Source organism: Protopterus annectens, chromosome 14.part0 (assembly GCF_019279795.1).
Source record: "Protopterus annectens isolate FY-2018-M chromosome 14.part0, PAN1.0, whole genome shotgun sequence".
Lineage (NCBI taxonomy): Eukaryota > Metazoa > Chordata > Ceratodontiformes > Protopteridae > Protopterus > Protopterus annectens.
Genome location: NC_056748.1, coordinates 780966639 through 780981963, shown reverse-complemented (window position 1 = coordinate 780981963; position 15325 = coordinate 780966639). Strand labels below are relative to the sequence as shown.

Below are 15325 nucleotides of genomic sequence, written 5' to 3'. Positions count from 1 at the left end.
ATTTAGCAAGCTAAAACCTCTCTATATCTTGTGTCAGTTATAGGCCTTTAAAAGTGCATGAAGTATGTGGCTATAAAGTTTTATAGCAGTTTAGGAAGACAATTGATTACATTAGATAGCTAATTGGAAATTAATCAGTGGTCAGTGTTGTATAAAGGCTGCAGTCTAAAAGAGGGAAAAACAAGAAGCTGGTTCCTCAACTGTGACTAACATTGTGGGGCAAAACTGGGGTTCTGTCTAAACATTTGTGGTTTCTATAACCAGACTGTCCTGGTTGGGCCATTTGTGGATGTGGATAAAGGAAGATCAAGTGAAAAACTTTTGTAGAGCTGGAAAGAAAGCCTAGCCAAGGCCTGCAGCCCTGATCTTTGTTTTACCACCTGGTTGCTGCAAGGGCTGTGTGACAGTAATTTTTTTATAAGATTTGATAGTTTTTTTTAAACATCCGATGTCACTGTGAACCTTAGATAAATGGTACTGTAAATACTTTGGAAGTATGAAAAGCCAATTGATCTATAGTTTAATTTAATCCTTCAAATAAATCTGTGCTTTGTTTTGTTTATCTGCCTCAGTGTGTTTGTAAGACTTGTCACCTCTTAAACTATTGGTACCTAGTCAGTACAGATTACCAACTGGTCTGCAGAAACTCATGCCGCAGCCTCTCCTGCCCTAACTTTGTCCATTCACCTTGTTCTTGCTATCTCTCTCTATCTCTCTGCTTTTGTCCATCTCTCTCTCTCTCTCTCTCTCTCTGTTTCTGTCTGTCGCTATCTTCATGTTTAAACAATGATTTGTTCTCTTTATTAATACTGCAGATTAGTATTGTTTTTATATTTCATGGATTGCATAGCCTTCTCATCTAGTCCTGTATGGCTGCACAAGTTAAGAAAATTCATTTGTCTTAGTGATTCAAGGAGGGGATTAATTAGATACTAGTGCAGCAAAAGACAAGTTAATAGAGTATGTCTGCTTTGGAATGTAAGCCTATTTTTGAAGGCAACTTTATATAATAAGACGGTTGTGGGGTACTGTTATCGTAACTGTGTGTGTGTGTGTGTGTGTGTGTGTGTGTGTGTGTGTGTGTGTGTGTGTGTGTGTGTGTCTGTATTATAGAATGTGTTCTGCTGTATGCCTATAATCCACACTGATGATATGCGATTAAAGACATATGCCTCCTACATCATAATCCAGCAGTATGTTCATTTGCCTCCTGGCCTATTTTATTGATGGAAAGGTTCAGCATTGTACATTGTTAGGTACTATTTTGAAAAGGAAATTAAAAAAAAATACATGAAGTACATTAGCTTATGATATTGTTTGAAAATGGCTTTAAGACAGTAGTATTTATACATTTGCCACATGCAGGATAACTTAACCTGGTTATTAAAACATACAGCTGCCATTGTAGTAACTGTATAATAGTATTGCCTGTGCTTTCCTTTAGGTATGTGAAGAGAGAGAGGGGGAGAGAGAGAGAGAGAGAGAGAGTGCAAAGATACAGTAACGGGAGATTTTCGTCATCAGTGGCATAGCAGATATCACTTCTGAAGGCTACCATATGGCAAAACCATACTGATGAGTTTATTTTTAACATGCACTTAAAATCACACAGTCCTCCTGTTAGGAGATTTCTATTTTGAGTGCATGTAGTGTTAGTTTCAATGATCTGTTTAAAGTGTATGCTAATAAATGTGCAGGGCCTGCACGTGCTCTGGTTATTTTTATGCCTGTTCACTGAACATTTATGGGATAACACTTTGAAAAACCTAACTGCACTGTACTGTTTAACTTTGCTTACATTGTATGGCTGTGCAAACAGAATTTGTTTTAAAAATAGGTAACACAATTTAAAGAGAATTCAACCCAGTATTGCGTACACTTTGACAATTTGTCTCATGTTCTTTCTTTGTATTAAGTATATTAATATCATAAATAAAGGACTTTGACCATTAAATCTGTTGACATTAAAATAAAATGCATTTTTTTCTAGGTCATCTTCATTGCTTACATGAATAAAGCTCTGACTATGCCCCAGTTGGTCTGAGTTCAACTATCAGCCCATGTGCTGGAGGAGGTGATACATGGAGATGGGAGTGAATGGCTAAAGCCAGCTAATCCACCTTGAGGGGAGGGGCTACCAATGTTCTAGTGAAGGACTAGGGCGAATGTGTATACTAGAAATACAGTGTACCACAAAATAGAGAGTTTATATGGTGGCATGCATATGTCCCCAGACAGAAGAATAATGCAGCAGTCTGAGATGGGGCAAGGATGTTTGAGCTATGTATAACATTTCCGATCCCTCAACATTTAACCACATCCATCCTAGCTCCTGACTGTCACCCCAGGAGAAAAGAATGCAAAGAATGGGCCATAGAGCTCTCAACCCAAACAGGCACAAATGGGTCAATACTGACTCTGGTGGGGGAGAGGCAGACAAAAAAAATAAATAAATAAATAAGCACTTTAGTTTCAGCTTCAGTTTTATTTATGGCATGTATCATTTGTCAACTTCATTTCATGAATCATTGTTATAAAACATTTAGCTGTAGCAGGTTTCATTGCAATTTATGAAATGCAAGCGTATTTTATTTCAAGATGAAATATACATGAAAATCAATGATGTTAGTGAAAGGTAAATATTTTGTTTTATATAAATATTGAATATTTCTGGTTAACTTTCCAGGATCACATGTTTATACGCTTAATGGAAGTGACCCAGAAGGAAATGCAGTGATATATGGAATAGCCTTTGAACCAGGATCAAAGAAATATTTTGCAGTTGATGCACACCTTGGAAATGTGACATTGACAGAAGAGCTTGATCGAGAGGTAGAGTAATCGTTTGTCATATTTTCTTCATTTGTTAAAACCCCACTTTTCGTCTAAACATGATATATTAAGTCATTGAAATAACCTTTTTTCAGCTGTTGCAGAGCTAATTGATTGCATGTATATATGCTCAAGGGGTTCTCTTATCGTTTGTCATGTAGTTTCTAATCAAGATTATAATCAAGCAAATCTAAATGGCTGAAACTCTGACCAGAAGAAAAAAAAATACAAACAAAAGTGTTTGTTACAGGCGGGTATGTGACTCATACCCCTTACTTATCTATACTAAGCACACCATTGCACAACTGTAGAGAAAATTTTAAAATCTCAAAAACTTAGAATATGGTGCTAGCAAATAGAAACTAAACCAGCAATCATTTTAATGGGAAGCCATGATCAGTGAATTGCAGGTCATGGAATTATATTTAATAAGTAATGCACCATGATGCACTTAATACTTGATCAAAGGTAGGAAAGTCTGTTCAGGATATAAAGCTTTAACATCTCTGCTACAGTACAAATGAAAGATAAAAAGTGACAGCTATAACTTCATCATGCTAAAAATACAGGAGCAGAGATACACAAGTCCTTTAAATTAAACCGAGAACTGCAGATTGGTGCTCATCCACAGACAGGCATAGCAGAGACAGCCTGCCAAAATCAGCAAGTATAGTCTTACTGTTATTCTGTATGGAACTTTGGAAAAATATTACTGTTGTTAGTAATTATGGGTATTCCTTCAAGATGCAGGTCCTCAATAAATTGCAGATAACTGTGAGAAAAAATGTTTACATGATTCTGGTTACATGTAAGTAAAGAATTCTCAGACAGTCATAAATGAAATATAACCCAGTTTTGTCCTTAGTGACAAAGGTATATTTGCACAAGTTTAATTTTCTAAAATGTGGCCACCTAGGCATCATAACCAGAAATGCAGATTTGCTTGTAGTTAAGTAACACTTGGCCCACTTAGGCTGTTCATTTCCCTACCTTTTGGAACAGCTGCAGATTATACTTAACCAACAACGTATTTATTTTTCTTAGTGATAGCATAAAAAGCTGCCTTAAGTCCATGCCAAGCATTCCTGAATTCAATGCTGCTAACTCTTCAGGAAAGTTGTTCCAGTCATCTGCTATCATTGCCACACAAAGTGTCCTCAAAAGCTCCCTCCAGTGTTCCTCATTCTATAATTTCTTTATGTGGTTTAAGTCTTGGAAAATGAGGTTTCCAGTGTTGCACACAATGTACAATATAGGTGCTTCCCAGAAGTATTTACAGAGAAATAATGCATTGTTCTGCTGGAGACCACTCCTCGTTGTATATTGGTAATATCCCTGATATCTTTCCTACTTTGTCACACGGCTTCCTTTAGTGCTCTCAGGTCTGTTTCTAATTCGTTGTCATCCTCTTGATCATAGCCTTGGTAATCCAGTCCCACCTTGTTCAGTCCCACCTATTGAGACAGCAATCTTGTCAAGTGTACATATGATCAAGTATAAGTATTCATTTAGAGTGTGCACATATGAAGGTGGAAGATCTCCAGTAGTGTCTTGTTTCTCACAGTATAAGACATCTGCAGGATCTGAGTGTCAGTATGAGCACATCAGTTTGTGTGGGCTGAATGGCATTCTGAGGTGCTTATGTGCAGTTAAGGTGAATAGTGTGATTGTGAGATCTGCCTTTATGTAAAAATGCTTGTGCCTCAATAAGAGAGATGTTGAGTTTGAATAGGTGTGTGAGTGTGTTGCTGAATATATTTCTTTGCATGTTTTAAACTAGTAGAGGTGATTTTATTAATGTGTGGTGAAAAATAATTACCTAAAAGCATGAGTGTGGGCTTTCTGTGTGTGTGTGTGTGTGTGTGTGTGTGTGTGTGTGTGTGTGTGTGTGTGTGTGTGTGTGTGTGTGTGTGTGTATGTGTACATGCGGTGTTGGTGGTTGATTGGTAGGTGTATGCATACCTTTTAACTTCTAAGTACAAGAAATCTGAGTAAAGCCAAAAATAATGAGTGGTCTGGGTAAAGCCAAAAATGGGGGGGGCAAAAATCATGGACAAATTTGAAATAGTTCACTTATAAGCTTAGAAAGCTTCTAGAATAGCAGGTTTTGTTTTTAGCATGCATTTTCTTTAGGATATGAAGTGTAAACTCTAAAGTATTTCATTATTTGTGACTTCAGTCCTCAGTGAAATGCCATAAAATAACAAGTTTAATGAGGAGATATATAAAAACATAAGGCATAAATCTGTGCATTCTGTAAGTCCAGACAGTTAAGTGGTATGGGTGTATGCATGTGTACTGGGGTTTGCAATGTGTGTATTCCTGTGCTTGAGGTGTGTCAACTCTCTGTGCTGCAGTGAATGGTAGAATGTGTTTGTGTTGTGTGAGTGTGCATGTGTGCATGTGTGTATCTGTGTATGTGTGCGCATGTGTTGGTCAGGTTTGTAATATTTATGGTATGTGATTGGGAGACTGTGGTCTTTGGCAGGTTACAATTTGTGTTGATTATTTGAAAATCTGTCTACCTACCTTCTCCTGACCAATTAGTCTCACTTGACCAGTGGCTTCTCTTCAGGGGAAGACTCAGGAAACAGTGTACTTTGGTGATTGCAGTATGTGTGTGTGTATGTGTGTGTGTGTGTGTGTGTGTGTGTGTGTGTGTGTGTGTGTGTGTGTGTGTGTGCTGGACTGTAGGTTTTAGGGCTTTGGTACTCATTGTTTTCAATTTTCCTTTTATCTCTGGCTTATCAAATCCAGTGCAACAAAGCTGAGAGAGCTGGTTTCACTATGACCCATGGAAACCCAAGGAATGACTATTTCAAGACTTTCCATGCAGCATTATATGGCTTCTAGTAAATGCAGTACTATATGGGTGTTAGTAACACTATATTTTATAGCCTTGCACTGTATATCTGTCCTTGCTCCATTCTGCCTCACACACCTTGGTATGTCTTTCTTTGCAGATACGGCCAATCTCCTTACATAAAATAGTTATAAACAAACTGTTAGTACACCATCAGCCAACATGGGTCCTCCAGTCTATTAGTGCAGGGATCTGCTGGTGATTTCCAGGGAACAGTTTAAATTCTTTTTTTCATATTGTGCTTCTTACCTCGGTAATTAACTACTCTAATAGCTGAGGCCTGAGCCTCAGTGGGCTCTTCAGGAGTTCTCTGAAGCTCTCTTTTTTCCCAAGCACATTTATTGAAGTTCTGACAGCTGCTTTTAGTAAATTTTCCTTGGTTTACTCAAGCCCTCTATTTTCAATACACCAACAACTTTGCATGTAGCATGTATCTCTGTACTTCTACATCCACATGTATCTCTGTACATCCACATCCACATGTATCTCTGTACTTCCACATCCACATGCATGTCTGTACTTCCACATCCACATGTATCTTTGTACTTCCACATCCACATGTATCTGTGTACTTCCATATCCACATGTATCTCTGTACTTCCACATCCACATGTATGTGTACTTCCACATCCACATGTATATCTGTACTTCCACATCCACATGTATCTGTGTACTTCCACATCCACATGTATCTCTGTACTTCCACATCCACATGTATCTCTGTACTTCCACATCCACATGCATGTCTGTACTTCCACATCCACATGTATCTTTGTACTTCCACATCCACATGTATCTGTGTACTTCCATATCCACATGTATCTCTGTACTTCCACATCCACATGTATGTGTACTTCCACATCCACATGTATATCTGTACTTCCACATCCACATGTATCTGTGTACTTCCACATCCACATGTATCTCTGTACTTCCACAGCCACATGTATGCCTGTACTTCCACATCCACATGTATGTCTGTACTGCCACATCCACATGTATCTCTGTACTTCCACATCCACATGTATCAGTGTACTTCCACATCCACATGTATATCTGTACTTCCACATCCACATGTATCTCTGTACTTCCACATCCACACGTATGCCTGTACTTCCACATCCACATGTATGTCTGTACTTCCACATCCACATGTATCTCTGTACTTGATATTCTTTATAACAGGTTTACAGTCAAAACATAAAATTAATTTAATGGTTTAGTGATTAGCAATGCTACCTCACAATGCTTGGTTCCCAGTTAATTTCGAGCTGTAATAGCGCCTTTGTTGATTATTCACAGTTTTTTTGCTGAATTATGTGGTTTCCTTTCACATGCTAAAGATATGGTATGCTCCAGATTGCCATCAGTGTATGTGCTTCCTGGGATGTAGTGGTATCCCATCCAACTCTAGCTTAGTTCTCTTCCTTATACCAGTTAAAACTGGATTCCCTGCAACCCTAAATATACTAAAGCAGGTATCAGAAAATGAAAGAAATTAATAATTTGTTCTCCTTAGTGACATATATATCACTAAGGACTTTAATTATTGGAAGTGAGTTGAGTTTTTCTGCTGTTTTCTATGCTCCCCCGGTTAAAATATATGTTTGCTGATTAAACCACTTGCATAGTATTTTGCTCCCCTCCCAGACAGTACAGGCGATCACACCTGTACACATTCATATCCATCAGTGTGTTTCACAGTTCCTAGGAATGAAAAACTCCTATCTGCTATACAAGTGATTTGTATGAGTTTGTTAACTGGATGGGTGTCCTAATACAAGAACCCTTTTCAGTCACATCCTAGGCAAGAAGGCTGAGATGGTTACTGCACTGACCACATAATGCAGATACAATTTTATTTATAGATAGATACTGTAGATAGTTAGGGATAGATATCTATGCAATGTTTGTGATCTAGTTAAAATGCATAATTAGACAATGTATTACATATTTAGTTGTTAGTAAAGCCTTTTATAAAGGTTACAATAATCTACATTCAACCAGATATTAAAACTTGTGTTGTAGTGTATCCCAGCTTCATTCGTGCTATGGATACATAAACTATCAGATAATCCACTTTGCATTCTTTTTTCACATTCCCTTGTCAATATTGCATACTCCTTCTGCTGTGATTCTAGCACATTCCCAGCAACAATGTTTGACCCCAAGTTAGTAAATAATCTGTCAAACATCAATCAAACAAAATATACTGACACACTTAAAGCTGAGCTTTTCACAAGTAATAGTAAAGCACATAAAGCCAACAATAAATGTAAACATAAAAATAAATATTCACAAACATTAATCTTAAGCCAGATGAAATATATGTGCCTTGAAGGCATAGAGAATACTAGCATCCTCTTACCACATGAGCAGATAGTACACCAGCGACTCTTAAAGCTGAGCAATACACATATCACGATGGGAAAGTTAGCAAAGTACTAACAGCATGCAAAAAACACTCAAGGCCACTAGCAACAAATGCAGACTCTTCAGAATATGATTTATGTTTATTACCATGAGATGACCCCAAAAAGAGATGAGCTGCAGATGTCTTCAGCGATCAGAACATTAAGGGTCTGTATCAGCAAGCTCTAGGTACAACTAGCAGATCAGTCCAGAGCATCCATAGGTTCATAGGTAGGTACTAGGCTATCGACCCTAGGGCCTATGCAAGCCCAGCTAAAAGGGTACCCTGGCTTTTGCCACCCAAGAAAATTATTTTCCTGTGCCACTGTCGAGCAGAGCCACAGAAGTGATCCCCGGGGTGAATTTCCTATTTCCCATCCAATCATCAAGATTTTTCTTGAAGAGTGCTAATGAGGAGCTTTGTTTGTTATAGATAGGTAGTTTATTCCAGAGTATGGGAAGTCTCTGGGACAGGAATCTATCCCTCTGGCATGTTCTGTCTATTGTAGTGACAAGGTTTAGGTCCCTAGAGCGTGTAGCTCAGAGGGATTGGGATTTCTTTAAGTGGAGCATGTCCAACAGCTCTGGGTTTGACATAGCTTTGTATGTTAGGCAGAGATCACCTCTGAGTAGGCGATATGCGACGGAGTAATGCTGGAGTTTTTTGAGACGGTCTGCGTAGGGCATCTTTCTGAGGCCAGTAATCCTCTTTGTGAGGTGTTTCTGCAGCCTTTCCAGTTGTTGTAGATGTCTTGTGAGGTACATACCAAAAGGGGCGTTGTACTCTAAAATTTGGCTAATGAGTGATAAGTAGAGGGGAACAATGACCTCTTTTTTTCTGGATGAGAAATAATTGTTACTAGGTCCTCTTGATGTATAAGACACCTGATCTAAGTAATGTTTCTATGACAGCATACAGAGGATCTAATCACTGATATCACATGATCTTTGAATGATAAATGATCATCAAAATTCCCTCTTAGATTTTGCACAGATCGCTCAAACTTAAGCCTGCTACCTCCATATATTATGGGGGAAACAAAGCCTGGAACTGGAGACAGCCCAAGGTTCACATTAACGTTCAAGAACTTGATCTTGGAAGGGTCTGCCTTCAGGCAATGATTTCTCTTCCATTAAAGAATGTCATGTAAGCTGCCAGTTAAGGAGTCAGGAGCAATGATACACTCCAGAAGGAAGGAAGGGAAGGAGTAGCTGAGTATTGCCTGCATTAAGAGTTAAATCTGAGCCCTTTCCTGTAATTGACTTTTCCAATTAGAAGCATATATACTAAGCACCTATGGGCCAGGGATGGTGCGGATCCTTACACTATAGGGTGAAACTTGATGAAGAAATGAAACTAGTGAGTACCTCTTGCATGTGTTTTGAGGGATAAGAGACAAACCAGTCAAGAATGGTATCTAAAAGACAGCAGTATGAACAAAGCACTCAACTGAAAATCACATAATTCAGTGTAAAATCTAGTGCAGAAATAAAGGAGGAACAATAATGAATAACATTTATTCCTTGCTTAACCACCCTAGTGAGGTTGGGCTGTATACTGTGCCAGATTCATATTCCAGACTGATAAGGATTGACGAGGCCAAAAGTACTTTCTTAATAACCTTATGTTTGATTGGCACATGACTGGTAAAGGAAGGCTGGTCTAGAGCTTGGAATATGCATCCTCATTGATCCTTTTGAATTTTAGCTTCTGGTATTTAGGCCCTGCATCTGAACAGGTTTCTGATCACCTGTCCACTCATGATTGGCAATGGAGTTTTTTACGGTGTCGAGTTGCCAGCCCGGTGGCCAGCCTTCCACAGAAGGCACACACATGCACTCATGCCTAGGGCCAATTTAGAGTGTCCAATCCACCTACCGCATGTGTTTGGGATGTGGGAGGAAACCGGAGCACCCGGAGAAAACCCATGCGGCCACAGGGAGGACATGCAGACTCCTCACAGAAGGCACCCCAGCCGAGGATTGAACCGGAGAACCTCTTGCTGTGAGGTGATAATGTTAACCGCTACACCACCGCAGCCACCCAAGAAGAAGAAGATCTGAGCAGGTTTCTGCTTGTTTGTACCAAGCTAAACTGAGGTGGGCTACGAGCCACAACTCTGAGTTGAGATACCAGACAACTAGAGGCATCTGAGCTTCCAAAAAACATATGTTGCCTGTTTTTTTTGCTTATTTATACTATTTGCTGGAATTTTCTATTGCCTGCCACCTACTTTTATACTGTTTTATTTACTGTGTACTAAACTACACTGTTATACTGCAATTGTCTGCTACACTGTACATGTAAAATCAAATTGTATTGCTGTTTTCACTGTTTAACAAGCTTTTTTGTTATTTCCACTGTTGTTAAGTATTTACTGGTATTTTTTTCACTGCTTTAAAGCTATCTGTTCTGCCTGCTCTGGTTTCCCCACCAATCAGTACTTAATTAACTGATCTGTTAACTGCTTAAATTATTCTTTACAGCCTCCTGGTTAATTTTCTACTGTTTTAAATGTTTTATCAGTGTCTCATTGCTATTTTTCTGCTGTGTTAAGTATTCTCTACTGTTTCCCCCCTGAAACTAGGGTAGCTAGTGGTTGTAGCATAGTCCAGATCCAGGCCTCCTTTTTCTGAAACTGTTTGTAGTGGTTTGTTTGTTCTAACCACATTTTCCAGGCTATCTTGGATTGGAAGGGGCCTATCTGCACTTTTGTGAGAGAACTGTCTTTGACTGGCACCTGACTGGTAAAGGAAGGCCAGTCTAGGGCTTGGAATAAGCATTCTCATTGGTCCTTTTTAATTTTGTTAGAGTTTTTTTCAAGTTTTAGCTTCTGGTATTTAGGCCCTGTATCTGAAAAGGTTTCTGCTTGCTTGCACATTGCTCAGCACTGTGCACTACCGTGCAATTGTGTGCCAAAGCTGGACAATTAAATTCAACAAATTTTCCCTTAAAACCCAGGCAGAAATTTCCATTTGCTGATGTCCAATGTGACTTTTTCTGAAAAACCACCCCTAGTGACAACAGTATTCAATGTAGCATTATGGACAGTTGGACTATAATTGTTTTTCCTGCCAACCTTGTTGACTTCGGTCTATTGAGGCAGTCTAGCAATTGTCTCATGTACACAGACAACCCTCTACTAATAACACAGTCTAGTAGAGAGTGCGAGAGACATATTTACACCAAGAATCTGGAATCCATGCTCCCTCACTCAAAACAGTAACACGGAGAAGGTTGTCAACTTACCCACCACTACATATTCACATACTATCACTTCCCATACACATAGTACACATCAAACACATAAATTCACATATGTGGAGGTTCTCTCAAAAAACTTACCAAAACACCAGAGATCTCCAAAGCACAAGTCTGCTATAGCTAACAAAGTCTCTTCAGCACCCATGACACATAGCAGCACCAGTGTCTCATCCATCCAGCCTATAAGGCGTAACAGTCAAAACACAAGTTTTCTTGTCATTGGAGACTCAATAGTAAGACACACGGATGTCCTACTCACTAGGTTGGACAAGGAGAAAGTCACATTCAGCTGCCTGTCCAGTGCCAAGATTTGCCAAATCACAAATGCACTCAGGTATCTCAGCAACAAGCACCGTTATGACTCTGTCATAGTTCATGTTGGTATGAATGGCCTCAGATGTACCTCACTGGACTATATGAAGAGAGACATGGGCAAGCTCTCTGAATATGTGCCCAGACAGATATGTCCCTAGTCTTGAGAAGCATACTACCCTCACCTAGAATGATGCCACAGTATAAACAAAAAATTATTGATTTCAATAACTGGCTTAGTTTTTGGTATCATTCCAAAGTGATCCAGTTCCTGTTTGCCTGGGAAGCCATGGTCAACAAACCTCATTGCTTTGCCAGAGACGGTTTGCACCTGGCACCCCTAGGCTTTTAGCTGCTGGCAAAGGCTGTAGCCTCCCCTATAGTGCCTTCTTTAGACAAGATCTCAAAAGCAACATTACCCATGTGAAATTAACCAATCAGAACAAAATTAGGGTCATGCTAATAAATGCTCAGAGCTTAAATTAAAAACTGCACTCCCTGGAAGCACTTCTATCACTAGAAGATGTAGATGTCTGTGCAGTCACAGAAACCTGGTTTAAGGCCTCAGAGAGTACCTCGGCCATGCAAGATTACAATGCCTTCCACACCGTTAGACCGCAAAATAAACATGTGAAAACCAAAGGCGGTGGTGTTTCATACTATATTCGAGATAAATTCACTTCACATCTAGTTATAATGGACAACTCCATAGAGTTACTCCAGGTCCAGGTTATGGTGGGTAAGACCCCCATTCAAATCCTAACGAGTTATAGATCCCCCTCCAAGGGTTATGACTACCATGAAGCCTACTTAACTAAACCAAAGACAATCCAAATTTTACTGAACACACTGATTATGGGGGATTTCAATTATCCCATCATCAACTTGGAAACCTACTCTAGCCCATACTCGCTAGCACAAAAGTTCCTTGATTTCGTGAATTCAAATGCCCTGGAGCAAATTGCTCATACCCCAACAAGAGTAACAAACATTCTGGATCTGGTCCCACCAACATGTCAAACAGGTGCATTGCTGCAACCGTTGGACCCTCATTAGTTAAAACTGACCACAAATCAGTCACCAGAACTCACAAAGGGTGAAATCAGACTAAAAAACTTTACAGACTATACCCTCCTAGGTGAAGTTATAAATGAATCCCAAGCCCCACCCCAAGCTGAAAGTTGTAACTAAACTGAAGCTTACACTAGAGCCCTGTACAATCATTTGCATAAGTGTATAAGCTTGGCTGTATCCGATAGAATCAAAGCCAGAACTGCAAGTAAAATCAAGCTGCCATGGTGGACTTCCAGCATAAAAAAACTCTACAATAAATGCAAAAAGTTGCTGTCTAAGACAACAAAGACAAGGACCCAACAATGGAAGAGCACTCTCCTAAGCCTTAACAGTCAGATAAAACCAAGACCCTCTCCACCAAAGGAAAGCGTTCTGTCTGGTGGACCCCAGCCATAAACAAATTGTATAACAAAAGAAGGAAGCTACTGCAAGACAGAGCAAAATCCCATAAAGGGAAGGCATCTCTGATCAGCACTAGTAGAAAGCTACTTTCTCTCATAAAAACATCCAAGGCCAACTTTGAGAGAAAAATCGCCAAGGACACTAAAGATAACCACAAGGCATTCTTCAGTTATGTTAGAAACATGGGAGGAAACCCTCAGATATGCTCAGAGTTAGTACACAACGACAAAAAATTTACCGAACCCACAGATATTGCCAACATTCTGGCAGACAGGTTCAGTGCAAATTTCTCCCCTCCCTCACCTCCAAAAGAAGAAATACTCATCCCAGCTGAATGTAACCTCCCTGTCATCTCTGATGTCCAGGTGAGAACCACCCACAGCAAAGCAAAAAACACAGCATCTATGGGACCTGATGGTATCCCCAGCTGCGTGATACATGAACTCCAAGAGGAGCTAAACCTGCATATAAAAATGTTATTTAACCTTAGCCTTACTACAGGATATGTACCTGAACACTGGCGTACAGCAACAGTGGTCCCACTCCACAAGGGAGGCTCCACTACAGACCCTGGGAACTACTGCCCCATAAGCTTGACCAGCCTGGTTTGCAAAGCTATGGAAAGAATTATTATGGAACTCATAAACAACGACATTGGGGACCTACAGACACTTGATCCCACCCAGTTTGGCTTTGTAAAGGGCAGATCCTGCCTTTTGAACCTGGTTGACTTTTTCGAAACAGTCACTAGAGCCATTAATGAGGGCAAGGCAGTCCATACAGCCTACCTGGACTTGGCTAAAGCTTTCGACACAATACCCCACTCGGGGATCATAGATAAGCTAAACAGCTTAAATGTATATCCATATGTCACAAGATGGGTTGCAAACTGGCTAAAGAACAGAACCCATAAAGTCAAGATTGCGGGAGCCATGTCAGACTCAAAGCCAGTCACAAGTGGTGTCCCACAGGGCTCTGTCCTGGGACCCCACTTGTTCGGCATTTACTTCTCAGATGTGAAAGCAAACATGGGAGGGTTGTGGCTGACAAAGTTCGCAGATGACTGCAAACTAGGTGCCATAGTTGATACACCAGCTGACACATACATCCTACAGAAAGGCCTCACCAAAACGGACAACTGGTGCTGGAATCATGGCCTTAAACTGAATGCCAAGAAATGTATAGTCATCCCCTTTGGGAAAAACAAAGTACCCACAAATTATCACATAGACAGTAACCCACTGAGTACCGAAAAAGTAATCAGAGACCTGGGGACCCAAGTTGATAGTGACCTCTCATTTGACACCCACGTTGCCAAAGTGGTTAGAAAGACTTTCTACCTTGCCCACCTTATCATGAAGGGGTTCACATCCAGATCAAAGGAGGTCATCGTGCCCCTGTACTCCTCCCTTATCAGGCCCATGATTGAGTACAATGCCCCATTTGGTATGTACCTCACCCGGCACTTACAACAGCTGGAGAGACCCCAGAAGTACCTCACCAAGAGGATCAAGGGTCTCCAACATATGTCATATGCTGCCAGGCTAAAGAAACTCCAGCTCTATTCAGTAGCATACCGCCTGCTCAGAGGTGATCTGTGCCTGACGTACAAGGCCATGTCCAACCAGGAATTGATGGACATGCTCCACCTCAAAAAATCCAAATCCATAAGAACCACGAGAGCCAAAGATTTAAACCTCAGTACAAACATGAATAGAACATGCTGGAGGGACAGATTCATAACTCAGAGGCTTCCCATACTCTGGAACAAAATCCCAGTCCATGTTAGGCAGAGCCCCTCACTGACTCTCTTCAAGAGAAATCTTGACGAGTGGATGGGAGATCGTAGGTTTACCCCGGGAGTCACCCCTGTGTTGCTACTTGACAGAGGCACAGTAAACTAATTTTAATAAGTAAGGAGGTCTTCAATGTGTCACTACTAGACAAAGGCACAGTATTCTAAATTTATTCTATACACCTTAGTACCACTACATGGGGTGGCGAAAGCCACATCTCTAGGGCTAGGCTTGCAAATGCCCCAGGGCAGATAGCCTAGTACTAAACTAAAAACTAAAAAATAGGAAACCACGAAGTATTGAAGCAAAGGCTGAGCAGATTCAAACCAAGTAGCCATTTAATTATAAGTGCTTTCGGTAGAGAGATTC

General features: G+C 40.2%; 1 protein-coding gene across 5 annotated transcripts in view; it reads left to right on the top strand.

Annotated features, from left to right (window-relative positions):
- Positions 1 to 15325, top strand: part of CDHR1 (cadherin related family member 1) — a 532835-nt gene that overhangs the window by 86930 nt on the left and 430580 nt on the right. For all 5 annotated transcript variants that reach the window (XM_044056525.1, XM_044056524.1, XM_044056526.1 and 2 more), the window contains one exon: positions 2687 to 2832. In XM_044056525.1, coding sequence (XP_043912460.1) covers positions 2687 to 2832 — 146 coding nt within the window. The remainder of the gene's footprint in view (positions 1 to 2686; positions 2833 to 15325) is intronic.